Raw genomic sequence first — 16,275 nt, forward strand, 5'->3', positions numbered from 1 at the left:
AGATCTGTGATATCTGTTTGGGTCAAAGTCGTAAGAACTGAAAAAACTACTTTTTAAATGATAATCTTTCCAGGGTGGCCCACAATTCTTAAGTATATTAAATTTAAATGGTCATGAGATATTTTAACTGAAGTGCATAATCAGATATGTATAGGGACCAAATGGAATAAAAGGAAAGCCTGGCACTAGACTAGGCTTTTCCAAGTTCTCAAGTCTTGGGAAAAGATTTTCCTTCGGTCAAAGCTCTAACTTCTACGGCTTCTAAGGGAAATACAATACCCCTCCCTTCTCGAAAAAGGAAAAGGTAGTTGGTTCTTAAAAGGTTTATGATCATTGGGGTGCCTGGGTGGTTCAGTCGGTTAAGCATCTGCCTTCGGCTCAGGTCATGATCTCAGGGTCCTGAGATGGAGCTCCACATCAGGCTCCCTGCTCAGCAGGGAGTCTGCTTCTTCCTCTCCTGTCCCTCCCCCTGCTTTCTCTCTCTCTCAAATGAATAAATAAAATCTTTTAAAAAAAGATGTTTATGATCATAAATTTAAACACATCTCCAAAGGCAAAGGAAACAAAACCAAAATTGAACTTTTGGGACTTCATCAAGATCAAAAGCTTCTGCACAGCAAAGGAAACAGTCAACAAAACAAAGAGGCAACCCATGGAATGGGAGAAGATGTTTGCAAATGACAGTACAGACAAAGGGCTGATATCCAGTCTATAATGGGCTCAAACTCAACTCCCAAAAACAGATAATCATGTCAAAAAAAGGGCAGAAGACATGAACAGACACTTCTCCCATGAAGACATATAAATGACTAGCAGACACATGAAAAAATGTTCATCATCATTAGCAATCAGGGAAATTCAAATTAAAACCACGTTGAGATACCACCTTACACCAGTTAGAATTGCAAAGATCAACAAGGCAGAAAACAACAAGTGTTGGAAAGGATATGGAGAAAGGGGAACCCTCTTAAACCATTGGTGGGAATGCAAGTTGCAAAGTGCGGCCACTTTGGAAAACAGTGTGGAGATTCCTCAAAAAGTTAGAAAAAGAGCTACCCTATGACTTGGCAATTATACTAATGGGTATTTACCTCGAAGATACAGATGTAGTGAGAAGAAGGGGCATGTGCAACCCAATGTTCATAGCAACAATGGCCACAATTGCCAAACTGTAGAAAGAGCCGAGATGCCCTTTAACAGACGAATGGATAAAGAAGATATGGTCCATATATACAATAGAATATTATTCAGCCATCAGATAGGATGAATACCCAGCTTTTGCATCAACATGGATGGTACTGGAGGAGATTATGCTGAGTGAAATAAGTCAAGCAGAGAAAGTCAATTATCGTATGGTTTCACTTATTTGTGGAACATAAGGAATAACATGGAGGACATTAGGAGAAGGAAAGGGAAAGTGAATTGGGGGAAATCAGAGGGGGGACATGAACCATGAGAGACTGTTGACTCTGAGAAACAAACTGAGGGTTCTGGAGGCGAGGGGAGTAGGGGGATGGGTGAACCTGGTGGTGGGTATTAAGGAGGGCACGTATTGCATGGAGCACTGGGTGTGGTGTATAAAGAATGAATCTTGGAATGCTGCATCAGAAACTAATGATGTATTTTATGGTCACTAACATAACACAAAATAAATTAAAAAATAAAAAATAAACTGTTCTCAATTTGGGGCAAGTGGGAAAAAGGCTCTTAAAGAAAAGGAGTTGAGGAAGAACCACAGAGTGGCCAGCTGACTGAGAAATCAGTGCTCCACCATCAGGAGCAAGGAGCCGAGACAGCCTGGGGGCCAGGTGAGTTTGGGGGCGCAGCTGGTACTTGGAGCTAACATGAAGGAACAAAGTCTCCACCAGAACCCCCAAGAGCTGTGTCTTCCCTTCCCTTAGATGGGCAGAGCTGGTGGGACCAGCCCAGATGCCAGGAAGCCAAAGCCAAAGGAAGCCTAACAGAGAGATGGGTAGGGAATCAGAAGACATTTGGTGAGAAATACAGCATTGGGAGCATGTTCTGGGAGCCAGAGGGTGGGCTGCAGGGAATGAACTTGCTCGCAGCTATGTCCTTGGCCAAACTCAGAAACAGAACCACTGGATAAAAAGATATCATCACTTGGGAGTGGGTCGGAGCAGGGACTGCAGGGAAACGGGCTTCCAGGGCAGAACTGCCTATCTGCTTGGGGTGGTCCTCTCTGCTCCTCCAGTGAGGAAGAGCCCTCAGAACCAGGGGAGCCCCCGTGTCCACATGCATGCTGGCGGCTACTTGCCCCCATCCCCTGGGAGTTTGGGGGCAGAAGGAGAAATCTGGTTCCTCTTTTGCTTCACGTGGCCCTTCCCCTCTGCCAAGTGCCTGTAAGTTGCATTAGATAAACAGGGCTGACTCTAACATTTTAGTGGAGATGGGGCTTGTTTCCTCCCGTCATTCTGTGGCTCACAGAAGTGCCGCAGAACTGTGATTTATCAAGAGGAAATGTTGTCTGTAAAGGAGAATGAGCTGAACTTAGTCGTTTGGAAGCCAGGTTTAGAGCACCCTTGTTCTGATATTTCCCTGGGAAAGTGAGCCTCTTTACAAGTCGCCCTGCTCTGCCCTCTCCACCTCTGCTCACATCTGTCTTTGCAGAGGCCAGAGGGATCCTTCTAAAATGCACTGTGGTGCTCTGCTTTCTGCACCCCGGGGGCGTCCCTCCAGCACTTGACCTCCCTCAATCTTACAGACCTGCTCCTGCTTGGGTGCCTCTCCGGGTCACTGCTCTGCCCTGCTCTGTGTCTTGGAGGAGGGCCACATCCACAGATCAACGGCCCCCTTGCCTTCTGCATCCCCTGGTGTCAGCAGCCTGGGCACTGGTAAGAAATGAGGAGGGAAAGAAGAGAACGAGACCAGGGTGTTGGTTCCTGGCTCCCTCTCTCCAGGCACATTTTGGCTGGTTGTGTCTCTCTCCACTGAAGGTCACTGCTCCTGATTGGTGCCCTGCCCACCCTACAGACCTACGCACCCCTGAGTTAATCTGTCCTCCAACCTGGATATCTGGGTGACAGATCCCTTATCCCTTGAGCCTAATCACAATCTAATACAGCAACGGCCCCCATCTTCCCCTTCAACTGGCACCAGCGTTCCTCACTACATCCTTCCCTACCTAGACCACCACAGTTTGACCTACTCATGTTGCCATTCATTATCTGTCCTTGGCTAGGAGCTCACCTTCTCCATGGTGAGGGTCTTCGTCTCTTCCATCCATGCATGCACCCCACACAGCTAGATTTACACTTGGCACAGAGCAGGGACCCAACCAGCATTTGCTGAGCGTTGAAGGAATAAACAGTCTGGCCCCAGTGTAAGGCATTTTCAGCATTTTCCATAGCATATGTTTGGTTCTCTTCTGGAATATTCATAACCAGTAAAGGCTGTATTTGTTTGTTAGGGCTGCCATAAAAAGGACCACAAATAGCTTAAATAACAGACATTTCTTCTCTCATAGTTCTGCAGGCTGGGAGTCCAGGATCAAGGTGCCAGCAGAGCCGTGCTCCTGCTGAAGGTGCAGAGAAGGATCTGTTCTAGGCTTTTCTCCTGAGTTCTGGTAGTTCCTTGGCTTTTTCAGCAGGCCTTCAAAATTTACATGGCGTTCTCTCTGTATGCATGTTTGTGTCCAAATTTCTGCCCCCACTTTATTTTTTTTTAATGTGTAAAAAAGATTTTATTTATTTGAGAGAGAGTGAGAACAGGCAAGGGGAGTGGGAGAGGGAGAAGCAGACTCCCCAATGTGGGGCTTGATCCCAGGACCCTGGGATCATGACCTGAGCCAAAGGCAGACACTTAACTGACTGAACCACCCAGGTGCCCCCAAATTCTGCTTCCTTTAATAAGGATGACAATCATATTGGATTAGAGGTCCCCCCTATTTCAGATTGATCTTATCTTAGCAATAACTATGTTCTGAGGTACTGGGAGTTAGAACTTCAACATATAAATGTTGTTTATTATATAAGGATTAACAACTCAACCCATAATAATAATTAACATTTACCGAATACGTGCTTTATGCCAAGTGCTGTGAATTACTGTATAATTCTCATGATGAGACCTGTTGAGGTATAGACTTGTATTACTCCCACTTTCCCTTAGGGAACACAGAGGCTCAGGGCGGTTCAGTAACCAGCCCGAGGTCACCCAGCTAGTAAGCTGAGGGCCATGAGACCACAGAGCCCAACACCCCACCATCCTGCTCTGTTGCCTGGACCCACTTTCTCATCCAGCAACACCAGACCCAGGGGCAAAGACCAGCATGCTCTTCTGTACATATGTTACACTTCAACAAAACATTGCTTAGACAAGAAAAAGGAAAAGTTAAATGGAAAGCAAGTCTGGCACAAGGTCATGCGAACAAAAGCAGGGTGACTATGGCGTAAGAACAGAACACACCAAGCACAGAAAAGCCAAGGGGAGATTTTCCCAAAGGTACATATGCTTCTTCTTCGGTTCTTCCTGCTTTTCTGAATTTTACACATATACCCTAATGAGCTCATGATGATTCCCTACAACAAAAAATACTTTACTGACCCCCTCCCCGCAAACCCTATTGTTTCCCACGATTTCCATTCCAGACTGACTGTGCGTTTCTGTGGATTAACGTAAGCATGCATAGCCACAACGGGGGTGGGGGGGGGCAATAACTCAAAATGAGAATTTTTTGAAACTCCCAGATTGTGAAACAGTGAGATATTTTTCTCTAACAAAAAGACCGTGAATGAAAGGAGACGAACTTCAGTCCTCAACACTTGATCGACACCCATCTTTAGAAGCATCTTGTTAGAATGACCCATTATGAGCAAGGAGCAAAACAAAGCATTCTGTCACAAGCGACGAGTCAGAAATGCCACTGGAAGCCTCCGCCTGTCTGCACGGCCTCAGTCCTGCCAGAAGAAGTCAGCGTGAGAGTGGAAATAAATGAGCAACTCCGTGCAGGTCAGAGAACCTCCCTCTGATTCTACCCTCCATTCTGTCCTTTGGAAAGGAGCCCTGTCGTAGACAGTGCTCCTAAAACGGGAAGCACAGACCACACATCTATAAGGTAGAAGAGAACCAGACATCTACAAGGGGAAACGGAAGCTCAGAGAGGTTGAGAGCATTATCTAGCATCACACAGCCAAGAAATTTCAGAGCCAGGATTCAAATCTAATCTAGTCTGATGGCCCCAAGCTGTGCAATTTCTGCAAAATTCTGAAGTCTCCCAACTCCCTCCCTGTGGTATGTTTACTGTGAATCTTAGAGACTGAGAAAGAAGGATGAGCTCTGTGTCTTCCTTTGGACACTTTTGCTTATTATTAAAGCCAACCCCTGTTATACCAGTCGGCTGGAATGTCCTCTCTCCTTTCTTCTGACTGCAAACTCCTACATCTTTAGGGAAGAAAGGTGACAGCTAATGTGGAAATGTTTTTAAAGTCATGGCAATGGACCTTAGGCTCACAGGGACACTGATTTGGGACCCCAGGGTGAGAGTTGAGAGAAGGGAACTCTTCATTAAAAGACAATAGGTAGGAGAGCAAAATATAGATAATATTCTCTAGATGGGTGAACACCCTAAAATTCAGACACTTTTGGAGTGACAAAGGACATGCTCCTTTAAAGACAAGCACATTTGTTGCCTGGGAGGCCCCATGACGCTGTTCGCCCACTATGGTGTTCTCAGGAATAGCTCTCAGTTCACTTACAGAGAAGATGGCGGCCAAAGTCTCGATTCCACCAGTGCTCAAGGTAATGTATGGGATCTTTTCTGGTGGGATCCCAGCTTTTCCAAAGATGCTATTGGTGTAGAACCAAATCTATAATGCCGGAAACAAAACAAAACAAACAAACAAACAAACAAAAACAAAGGAGTGTCAGTAAAAGGCATCTATTTCCCCAATTGAATTCAGGTGCAAGGTGGTCTCTGCGATTTGCTGTTACACCCAGCATGGGGCTGAGTGGTGTGGCCAGCTATTCGTTTTCTTCCTTCTCCTACCTTTGCCCTTCTTCATTACTAACAGAGCTACAGCACTGGGAGCAACATGTGCTGATCTAATTGTGGCAATGAGATATGAACAGAAATCTTAAAAGGAGCTTTCCACTAAGGAGGTTTGATCCCATTTTTTGTCCTTCCTCCTTTGTGCTGTCAGGATGGTGAACGTAATGGCTAGAGCTTCAGCAACTCTAATGGATAATGAGGCAACCTCAGGACAGCATGGCTGCCCCCATGGTAACTTTGTGAGAAACAAAAAAGGTTTCTGATCCACAAGACATTTTATGGTCATCCATTAGAAAACTGTCACAATAAATCTATAATGTGGACAATGTGAATGATGCCCTGAGGGTTGCATAACACACAACCTGCACAACTACACATAGAGCCCCTGCTTTGGGATGGAAGGAACCTGTCCAGATGCTAGAGCAAGAAGTTAGGAGCCTGTGTCCTTGCTCACTGGAGTGATAGTATAATTTATTAACCAGAACTGGGCACCTTTGAGATGGTTAATAATTAGTTCAGGACAATAGGCATAAATCTGGATTGCCCTCCCTTCCCAATTTCCCTCACGGGAAGTTAGGTCAGTGTGGAGGTTTCTGCCGCTTGAGTCCAAACCTAACCCTCATGACACTCACGGGGCATCGGGTGATCACTGACTGGAGGTTGGAGACCTGGCTCCGTCTTGAACAGGCTCTGTGACCTCAAGCAATTCACTCTGTCCTGCTGGGTTTCCTTCCCCTCCTTGGTCAAAGAGTACAGCCATGCCCCTCCCGTGGGGTGTCAGGAATTGGGTAAGAATTGACACTGTTCTCTATTTACTTAAATAGTAAATTTCGGGTCCTTAGGCTGGACATGAGCCATTTGTGTCCTCCTACCCCAGCCATTTCCTTAAAGAGCACTTTGCTAAATGATAGAAAACCAAGCTGTCCTCTACATAACATCTGACAAGGAAACCCGCCACCTACGAAGGCTTGGAAGCATTTATACCCTCATCGTTATTTAGCAGAAACATCAGAGCTTGTTGCTTATAACTTGTCAGGCCCAACGCTGGCTGGCCATGCTCTTTGCACTGCTCTCACTTCATTTTTGGAAGCAGCTCTCATTTGTACAGATTCGTCTTGTTACCGGCATTTGTTTAGCAAAACATTTTCCATGCCTTGTGGGGAGAAGATATAATTTAGGACCTACAAATATCTGCAGATGGCTTATCTCTTAGCGAGAGGAGTAATTCTTCCTAAAGTTATAGGCACACTCAGAGGCCAGTAAAAACAACTACACGAATTTCTGTGAGCTTGCTGGCATTGATACCTCTCTCAGCAAAATGCATTTTAATGCTCTTAAAACAAAGACCCTCTTGCTGGTGTCTGCCCCACATTTGTCTGAGCTGATAAATTAGAATTTTAGAGTCTTCCTTTGCTTCCACATTCACAGAATACAGAAGTGGTTCCTGATAAATTCATTAATTCTTAAAGCTCTTAGGGCTGTGACAGAAGCTAAAATTGTTCCAGAAAGCCCCAGTCTTCACCGGATTTGTTTGTATAATCTCCTCTCCTTTGGGAGGTAACTGATCTTCAGAGCTGGATCAGAGTGGTTTAAAGGACTTTCTTAATCTTTACCCAGATTCACTGATTTTTAACAGCCACGGCTCTCCCAGGCTACTGTGCTGCTTCAGTCTGAACCCCAGAACTGTCAGCCTCTGACCCCATGGAGTATGTGTTCTCCTGCAGGCGCTGTGTCCTGGCCTCCCCCGTGGCCTCCTCCTGCAACTTTCCCTGTAGCGACACTGCCTTGGGCCTCCCTGAGGGGCTTCAGTGTCAGCAAAGAGGGTCATGGTGCATAAATTACACGCTTTTGGGGGGGGATGCTCATAAAAGCGGCTCTAGAGTCATTTCTTAGTAAATGCATTTATCCATCAATAGGCAGAAATCAGCCCTTCAGACCATCTCCCCCTTTCCAGGGCTTGCGAGAAAGTCCTGCTGGGCTGCTCCTTGGAGGGGGTGGGGGGAAGGCCTGCCCATCACACACACACACTGCTTGTCTCGTTCTGCAGGCTCCAGAAGCCATTTGTCTCGTGCTGAATGATCTTATAGAGCAGGAGGGGGACGGCCTCTACTCCTGCTAAGGTTTATGTGATCAGGCAGTTTGAGGGGGCAGTACACCACGGAAGCACAAGGAAAGGTGGGGTGTGTTCCTCAGCAAACCCTCTCGAGGGTTGCTTGCTGACAGTCCCCTCCTGCGGTGGGCGGGGGGCGGGGAGGTACTGGGGTGCTGGTGGACTGGAAGGATCAGCAATTTGGAGGCCCAAACACATGCTTCCAAACCCAATGAGCCTCTGGTGATCTGTGGGTCTGTAGGCAAGGGACTACATGTCTTTGAAGAAGGTAAAAAAAAAAAATTGTCTTTCAGAGTGGTTGTAAACATTTTTCAAGTGACAAAGTAAAGCATCTTTAAAAGATTTTATTTATTTTAGAGAGAAAACTCAGGTGCGAGTGCAAGTGCGAGTTGGGGGAGGGACGGGGGGAAGAGGGACAAGCAGACTCTGCACTGAGCATGGAGCCTGACGTGGGGCCTGATCTTAAGACCTTGGAACCATGACATGAGCCGAAATTAAGAGTCGGGCGCTTAACCGACTGGGCCGTTCAGGCACCCCAAGTGTCCTTTATAGAATTGGTAGATAACAAATGGTGGGTATCATTCTAGAAGATTTCCATCTCTCTATTGAGACACCATTGCTCTTTGGTAAAGGAAAATGTCAGTTCTGTGCATGCCCTGGGGAGGAAGGCCCTCTGGAGCTGCTTCTCAGCCTACTTCTTGACTGTCTGTCCCCAATGCCCCGAAGCCTCCCTCTTAACTCCTGACAATGTGTTAGAGACCAAGCATAACAGGTGTCATCATTTCCAACTCTCTCAACAGCTTGTGAAGGTGACGTTGCCTTAGGATCAGAGAGACCACACGCAGCCGGTAAGGCCAGAGCAAGGTGCAAACCCAGGCTTGTGTGCTTCCCGCCCCACAGTTCTTTCCGCTGCTCGGGCTATGCTGGGGTTGTCCGTGCAGCTGGCTGACAAGATTCCTCTTCCATCCACCATTCCTCCTCCTCCCCCCGACTCCCATATATGCCCACGACCCTGACTGCAGTTGGTCCCCCTACTGAGACATGTGTTTTCACCCATTTCTCTGGCCAAACTTCAGAAGCAAGAAACCCCCTGGTTTGTCCTTGCCCAGAACAGCCTGATTCTTACAGAATATGAATGTAAAATATGGCCTTAGCACGTGCTCGCACACACAGAATTGCTCCGCCAGAGGTGTCCACGTCCTAATCCCATAAGCCTGTGAATGGATTACATGACCCAGCAAGAGGAGCTCTGAAGACGTGGTTAAGTTCAGGGGTCTTGACATGGGGAAATCATCCCAAATTATCTAGGGGAGCTAGAGATGTAATCACGAGAGAGGTCAGAGAGAGAAGGTGCAAAGATGGAAGTGGAGGTCAGAGGAAGAGAGTTGTAAACACAGAGATGGTCTCCACAAACCGACGGTGACACACAGGATCTATTCTGAAGTAGAGAAGACAGAGGAGATCTTGTCACTTATAAACACTAGGTCCCAGGGCTTCACCTACAGTATGGCTGGGACCCCCATTCCCTTCATCTCTTGTCTCTTTCAGCCCAAGGGACAGGAACCGCATAAGGAGTAAGGGATAAGGCTGGCAGGGGCTCTTGGAAGGAGGCACTAACAGGCTTCTTTGCGCCCCCTACTGGAATGACTGTGAACTGCCTCCTGCAGGCCACTGGTGTCCCCTCTGCTCTCTCTATGCAGGGTGGACCTGCCCAGTGACGCTGGGCTGGGGCTGCTTCCTCTTGTTGGGCCTGGGTAGGCACCTTAAATCTGGTAATGCAGAATTCACAGCAGCTTCTGGGGTTACACGCTCCAATCCAGCTCCGCCTGGAGTAGAGGGCACACTCGGATCCCAACCCATCTGATTCCTGTGCCAATCTCTCTAATCTGCTCTGAATTTCAAAGGGGGAAAAGAGGGGCTTGTATATCATACCCTGCAAACCTATCACCCACATGCCCTAACTTTATCCTCACACGATCCAATGATAGGTGTCTTGCCCCCATTTAACCGATGAGGAAAGTAAATCTCAGCCAGTGAGGGCTACAGAGCAGCTGAGAATGGCAGGACTGGGATGTCCATTCAGGTTCTCTCAACCCCTCTGGCCTCCACTGCCTTGAGGTGAGAGGCATCTGACTCCCCTCCTGAGGTGGAATGTGCTGGGGGTTCTGCCGGGGCCAGCAGATCTGAGAGCTGCAGGGAAGAGAACATCCCAGAAAGAGTAACGATAGTCCCTGTTGCAAAGAGAGGAGGACTCCCTGCTGCAAGAAAGACTCTCTGCTCTCCTGGCAATGCCTGAGAGCCTGGGCCCCAGACTCCCTAAGCTAGTGTCGCCCCCGATCCCATCAGGCCCCCTTCGCCCTGACCACAGAGGGGCAGGAATGAGTGACCGCCTCCCCTGCCTCTCCTGGGGCCCACTTCACATCCTGATTGTGTACATGAGCACCCACTGGATGGCCCTTTGGGGGTGCCTTTCAGCGCTCAGCTGGGAGTGCCCCCCCCCCGGCCTCTCACTCTTCATGGAAATCCAGAAGGTACACAGTAAGGACTTGAAGAGTGTCCAGAACATATCATCTTTTTTTTTTTTTTTAAAGATTTTACTTGCTCCAGGCTCGATCCCTTACACTCAGATTATGACCTGAGCTGAAACCAAGAGTTGGACACTTAATGGCTGAGCCATCCAGGTGCTCCAGGATATGCTAGCTCTTAAAAGCTTTCCTAAGAGTGTTGGGTTACCTAGTCTCACTCCTCCTTTTACAGGTGAAAACATAACCTCTCTCCAGCCCAGCCCTCAGCCAACTGATACCACCTCTGAGTCTCCTGTCCATTCATAGCTCAGTGACCGAGGGCAGAGGGGTTAAACAGCCCACCCAGGGTTCCAGGGCTGGGAGGTCAGGGGTGTGGGCAAAAACCCAGGCACCGTGGTCTCAGGGCAGGGCTCTTTTGACAAGATAATAGCTAAGGGTGTCAAGCACCACCTGTGTGGCCAGCCTGGTGTGGAGGACATTACAACCTTTCATCCATCTCCTTGCCATCGAATGAAAAAGGCACCACTTTACAGCTGGGGAAACTGAGGCACAGAGCAGTCATGGCAAATTGGCTCTTGGCCCACAAGCTCAATGCTTGCGGTTGAACACAGCTGAGTCCAGGACATGTGCTCTTGATCACAGTGTGAGGGTGGCCCCACAGAGGGACTCCAGGTAGCATGCTTTCCATCTGGGTATATGGCAAGTTCTTTTAGGGAGATGGTCTCAGTTACTAAGGCAACAGAACATTCAATTCTTGTAATTTGAATTAGGATGTTATTTGGGAAGAGACTTCAAAACAAAAGCTATTTACAATGCTTCTGAATTTGTGATTAGAAGTTTTGTGCAAACTGGGGTTTGAATTTCAGGGTTCCTGATGATGGTTGGGCAAGGGAGATGGACCTTCACGGGGCTCCCAGCCAGCTCCGGGGAAAGTGTCCTATCTCAGGCTTTCTGTCTCCCTCTTTCCACTCTCCCAGCCTTGCCTCCCTGCCATTTGGTTGTTTGTGGAGGGCGCAGGATGTCTGCAGCTCTGTTAGTCACAGCAATTACTGTAAGCATCACAACACGTGGGGGAAACATGCACACCTGTCCTCTCCCTCACAGATCAGGTGTAGCAGCAAACAGAGGTATTACACAACAGTTATACAGGTGACAGACCAGAGGGACACACAGTTAACCAGGAACACTGGGATCCTTGGGCAGCCACTGAGTGGACAAGCCCAGGCAGCAGTAAACTGCCTCTGAGGATCCAGAAAGGGCATCACTGGGCTTATCCGCAGGCTGCACTCTTGTCTTCTGTCCATTTCTACAAGCTCCTGTGTCTTGTTTCCCAACCAAGATGCAGAGTGGAAGGAGCAAAGTTTGGAAATGTGTGGCATCAAGAGAATAATGCAGTGCTAGAAACAGTCTTGCTGGGAAGGGCAGTAAGCTCAGCGGTTAGCATCTGTGAGCCATTCCATGTCATTTCGTATAATCCCCATGGCAGCTCCAAGTCCTGAGTACTGTCATCCCCATTTTCCATGATAGGAAATGGGCCCAGAGGAGCTCTGGGAAGGACTCTGGAGGAAGGAAGGGCAACCCAAGGACCCAAGGTGTAGGTAAGAGTACCACCATAACCCTTGGTATTTCAGAAGATCCAGGAAGTCTGAGGACAGCCCAAGGACTTGGTAGAAGCAGCCCCCTCCCTGCCCCTTGTTCTTCTCACCTCCCCTTTTTCCTTCCCCAAATGCTCTGGTGTCTCCTGTGCGCCATGAGTGGCTCTGGGTGCTGGAAACACAGGGACCATGAGAGGCAGCCTCCGAGGATGGTCATGGTGAGAGAAGTGGTAGTGGGGGTGTATGAGCTGTTGTGACCTCCTCGGGGAAGGACTCTGTAACCAGGAGGCTCCTCGCCCGTGAGAGACAGAGCATTCACACAGAAGTCTGGTTTTCATGCAAAGGACAAACCGCTCAGGAGGAAGGCAGTTGCAGAAAATAAGGAATTTTAAGTGACAGGTCTAATTTTAGAGGAGGGAATTTGAAAGCCATTGTGAGAAGGAGGGAAAAAACAATCCCACACTGAAAAAGAATTTAGAAACAACTAAAATGTTAAATCCAACTTCCTCTTGATTTCTAAGGTATGCGGAAACTATTTATTGACTTCTTAGCAAAAAATGCACTGGGCAATACGTAATGTTTGCTTAATATGGTGATTCTCACCTGAGGGCACTTTAACCCCCAGGGGACACTGGGCAACGTTTGGAGACATTTTTGGTTGTCACAACTGGTGGGGTAGACTACTGTCACCTGGCGGGCAGAGGCCAGGACTGCTGAGACATTCTGTAGTAAAAAGGACAGTCCCCCGGGACAAGGGATTTTTCAACCCCGAGTGTGCACAGTGCTGAGGCTGAAAATGGCTGGGTTAGTGCAGACACCTGGGCTTAGAGACAGGCTGGCCGAGCCTGGGCAGGTGCTCCAAGGCAGGGTACGGGGGCCGGGAAGTGTGAATTTGACAGCACAGGCACCCCTCCCCCTGTGACCCACGGCAAGCGCTTGGTCCTCTGGAAAACTCATTTCTTCTTGTAGAAAATGAGGATGGCACCATTTACCCTGCAGGACATTTGGGGCTAGAATAAAGTGATAAATAGGGAGATGCCGAGCAGTATTTGCAACATTTTAAACTATAGACCATGTCCCCTCAAATAATTTCTGGGACAATTAAGGGAAGAAAGCAAGTTTTAAAGGGCATTTGAAGTTTTTCACCTGGTAGACAGCATTCCTTCTTGGCTCACACATTATCTGGACTGAGAAGCCAGTGGTGCAGGGGACAACTGGACTGAGGCCCAGGACAGCCGGACTCTGATGCTGAGGTGGCTGCTAACCAGTGTTTGTCTTTTTAAATGTAAAACAGTGAGCATAGGACTTACTTACTGGCTGCCTAGGGATGACTTGGGGACACAGCCCAGTGACACATATGAAGATGCTCAAAGGTGGCCTTGGGGATGCTCCCTGCTCAGGGCTCAAGGGGCTAGACCTTGTGGCCAAATCGCTGGGGCTCAAATCCCCTTTCTACCACTTGTAGCTGTGTGATCTAGGGAAAATCTCTCAACATCTCTGTGCCTAACTGTGTCTAAGTCACAGGACAGCCATGGGGAAAACTTCTGGCTCATGTTAAGGGCTGAGTGACTGTGAGCTTTATTATTATTCTTACAGGTGAGCAGACAGAGGCTGGGTAAGGGGAGTAACTGGCCTAGGCTTCCCCCTGCAGGCTTGTGGTCACAGTGAGACAGAAATCCCAGCCTCTGAATATGGGTCCAGAACTTTTTGCTCCATTCAAGTTAAGCATGCCAAGTGGGAAGTATTACTTCTGACTTAAAGATTAAAAATAATCCTAAACAGGGCACCTGGGTGGCTCAGTTAGTTAAACGACTGCCTTCGGCTCAGGTCATGATCCTGGAGTCCTAGGATCAAGTCCTGCATCGGGCTCCCAGCTCTGCAGGGAGTCTGCTCTTCCTGCCGAATCTCTCCTTCTCTTGTGCATTCTCTTTCATTCTCTCTCTCTCAAATAAAAAAATAAAATCTTAAAAAATTTTTTAAAATAAAAATAATCCTAAATAAGCAATAAATAGAAGGAGACTACCTCAACATAATAAAGGCCATATATGACAAGCCCAGAGCTAACATCATACTTAGCTAACATATCATATCATAATATCATCATACTCAGCAAACTGAGAGCTTTTCCTCTAAGATCAGAAATAAGACAAGGATGCCTACTCTCACCACTTCTATTCAACCCAGGACTGTAGATCTTAGCCAGTGTAATTAGACAAGGAAAAAAAAAAGTCAAACAAAGCAGAAAGAAGTAAAATCATCACTGTTTGCAAATGGCATGATCTTAAATGTAGAAAACTCTGAAGATAGCACACACACACACACACATACATGCACACAACACACACACACATACAAATTGTTGGAACTAATAAATTCGGTAAAGTTGCAGGAAACAGAAACAACATACAAAAATTGGCTGTGTTTTTATATACTAACAATGAACCATCTGAAAGGGAAATTAAGAAAATAATTGTATTTACAATAGCATCAAAAAATACTTGGGAATAAAGTTAACTAAGGAAATGAAAGACTTTTGCACTGAAAACTACAAAACACTAAGGAAAGAAATTAAATACACAAATAAATGGAAAAAATATTCCATTCATGGATCAGGAGCTTTAATGTTATTAAAATGGTCACAATACCCAAAATGATCTACAGATTCAATGCCATCCCTATTAAAATCCCAATGGCATATTTTCCAGAAATAGGGAAAAAATCCTAAAATTCATATGAAACCATATCTTTAAAAAGAACAAAACTGAAGGCATCACACTTCCTCTTTTCAAAATATATTAAAAAGCAACAGTAGTTAAAGCAGTGTGATACTGGTATAAAGATAGACATATAAACTAAGGAAACAGAACAGAGATACCAGAAATAGACCCAAATGTGGCCAACTGATTGCCAAAGGGTGCCAAGAATATTCAATGGGGAAAGGATAGTCTGGCTAATTGTGTTGAAAATTTTGGATTTTCATCTACAAAAGAATGGAATTGGATGTTAATCTTCACTCAAAATAGATTAAAGATTATAAACATAAGAACTGTAAAAATCCTAGAAGAAAATATAGGGGAAAAACTTTGTAACATTGGTCTTGGCAGTGATTTTTTTTTTTTGATATGACACCAAAAGCAAAAATTAACAACTGTGAGTACATCAGACTAAAAAGTTTCTGCACAGCAAAAAATAATTATCAACAGAGTGGAAAGGCAATCTACAGCATGGGAGAAAATATTGGCAAACCATGTATCCAATAAGGGATTAATAGCCAAAATATATAGGGTACTCCTACAACTCAACAGAAAAGCAAAACACAATAAAACAACCCTCCCCAAAGCCTCCAAAAAACTCCATTAAAAAATGGGCAAAGGACCTGAACAGATGTTTTTCCAGAAAAGACCTACAAATGGCCAACAGACACATGAAAAGACACTTGACATCACTCATCATCAGAGAAACATAAATCGAAACCATAGCAAGACATCACCTTACACATGTTAGGATATCTCTTACAAAAAAAAAAAAGTGTTGGTGAGGATGTGGAAGAATTAGAACACTGCACACTGTCAGTGGGGATGTAAACTGGTGCAGCCACTCTGGAAAATGACACCGAGGTTTCTTAAACAATTAGAACTGCAGTATGAGTCAGCATCTCACTTCTGGGTTTTTAACCGGATTGAAATCAGAATCTTGAAGAGGGATCTGCATGCCAGCATTCAATGCAACACTATTCATGGAAGCCCAGGTGTAGAACTATTCTAAATGTTTGTTGATGGATGGATGGATGAAGAAGATGTGGCCTGTGTGTGTGCTATGGACTGTTACCCAGCCTTGGAAAGGAAGGCTAGCCTGCAGCCCATGACCCCAAGGATGAACCTGGTGGACACTACGCTTGGACCAACACCGGGTGCTTGCACTTTAGCGATGTATCTAAAGCAGCCAAACTCACAAACTCGAGCCGAGTGGCGGTTGCTAGGGGCTGAGGGAGGAAGGAATGGGGAGCTGCTAATCAGCGGTGCGAAGTTTCAGTGAAGC

The 16,275-nt window shown here is 46.5% G+C and overlaps 1 protein-coding gene across 7 annotated transcripts in view; it reads right to left on the reverse strand.

Annotated features, from left to right (window-relative positions):
• Window positions 1-16,275, reverse strand: part of SLC2A9 (solute carrier family 2 member 9) — a 231,412-nt gene that overhangs the window by 51,607 nt on the left and 163,530 nt on the right. For all 7 annotated transcript variants that reach the window (XM_013044754.2, XM_013044751.2, XM_013044752.2 and 4 more), the window contains one exon: window positions 5,715-5,825. In XM_013044754.2, coding sequence (XP_012900208.1) covers window positions 5,715-5,825 — 111 coding nt within the window. The remainder of the gene's footprint in view (window positions 1-5,714; window positions 5,826-16,275) is intronic.

The sequence above is a fragment of the Mustela putorius genome, unplaced genomic scaffold, assembly GCF_011764305.1.
Source record: "Mustela putorius furo isolate JIRA1106 unplaced genomic scaffold, ASM1176430v1.1 tig00000083_pilon_pilon_pilon, whole genome shotgun sequence".
NCBI lineage: Eukaryota > Metazoa > Chordata > Mammalia > Carnivora > Mustelidae > Mustela > Mustela putorius.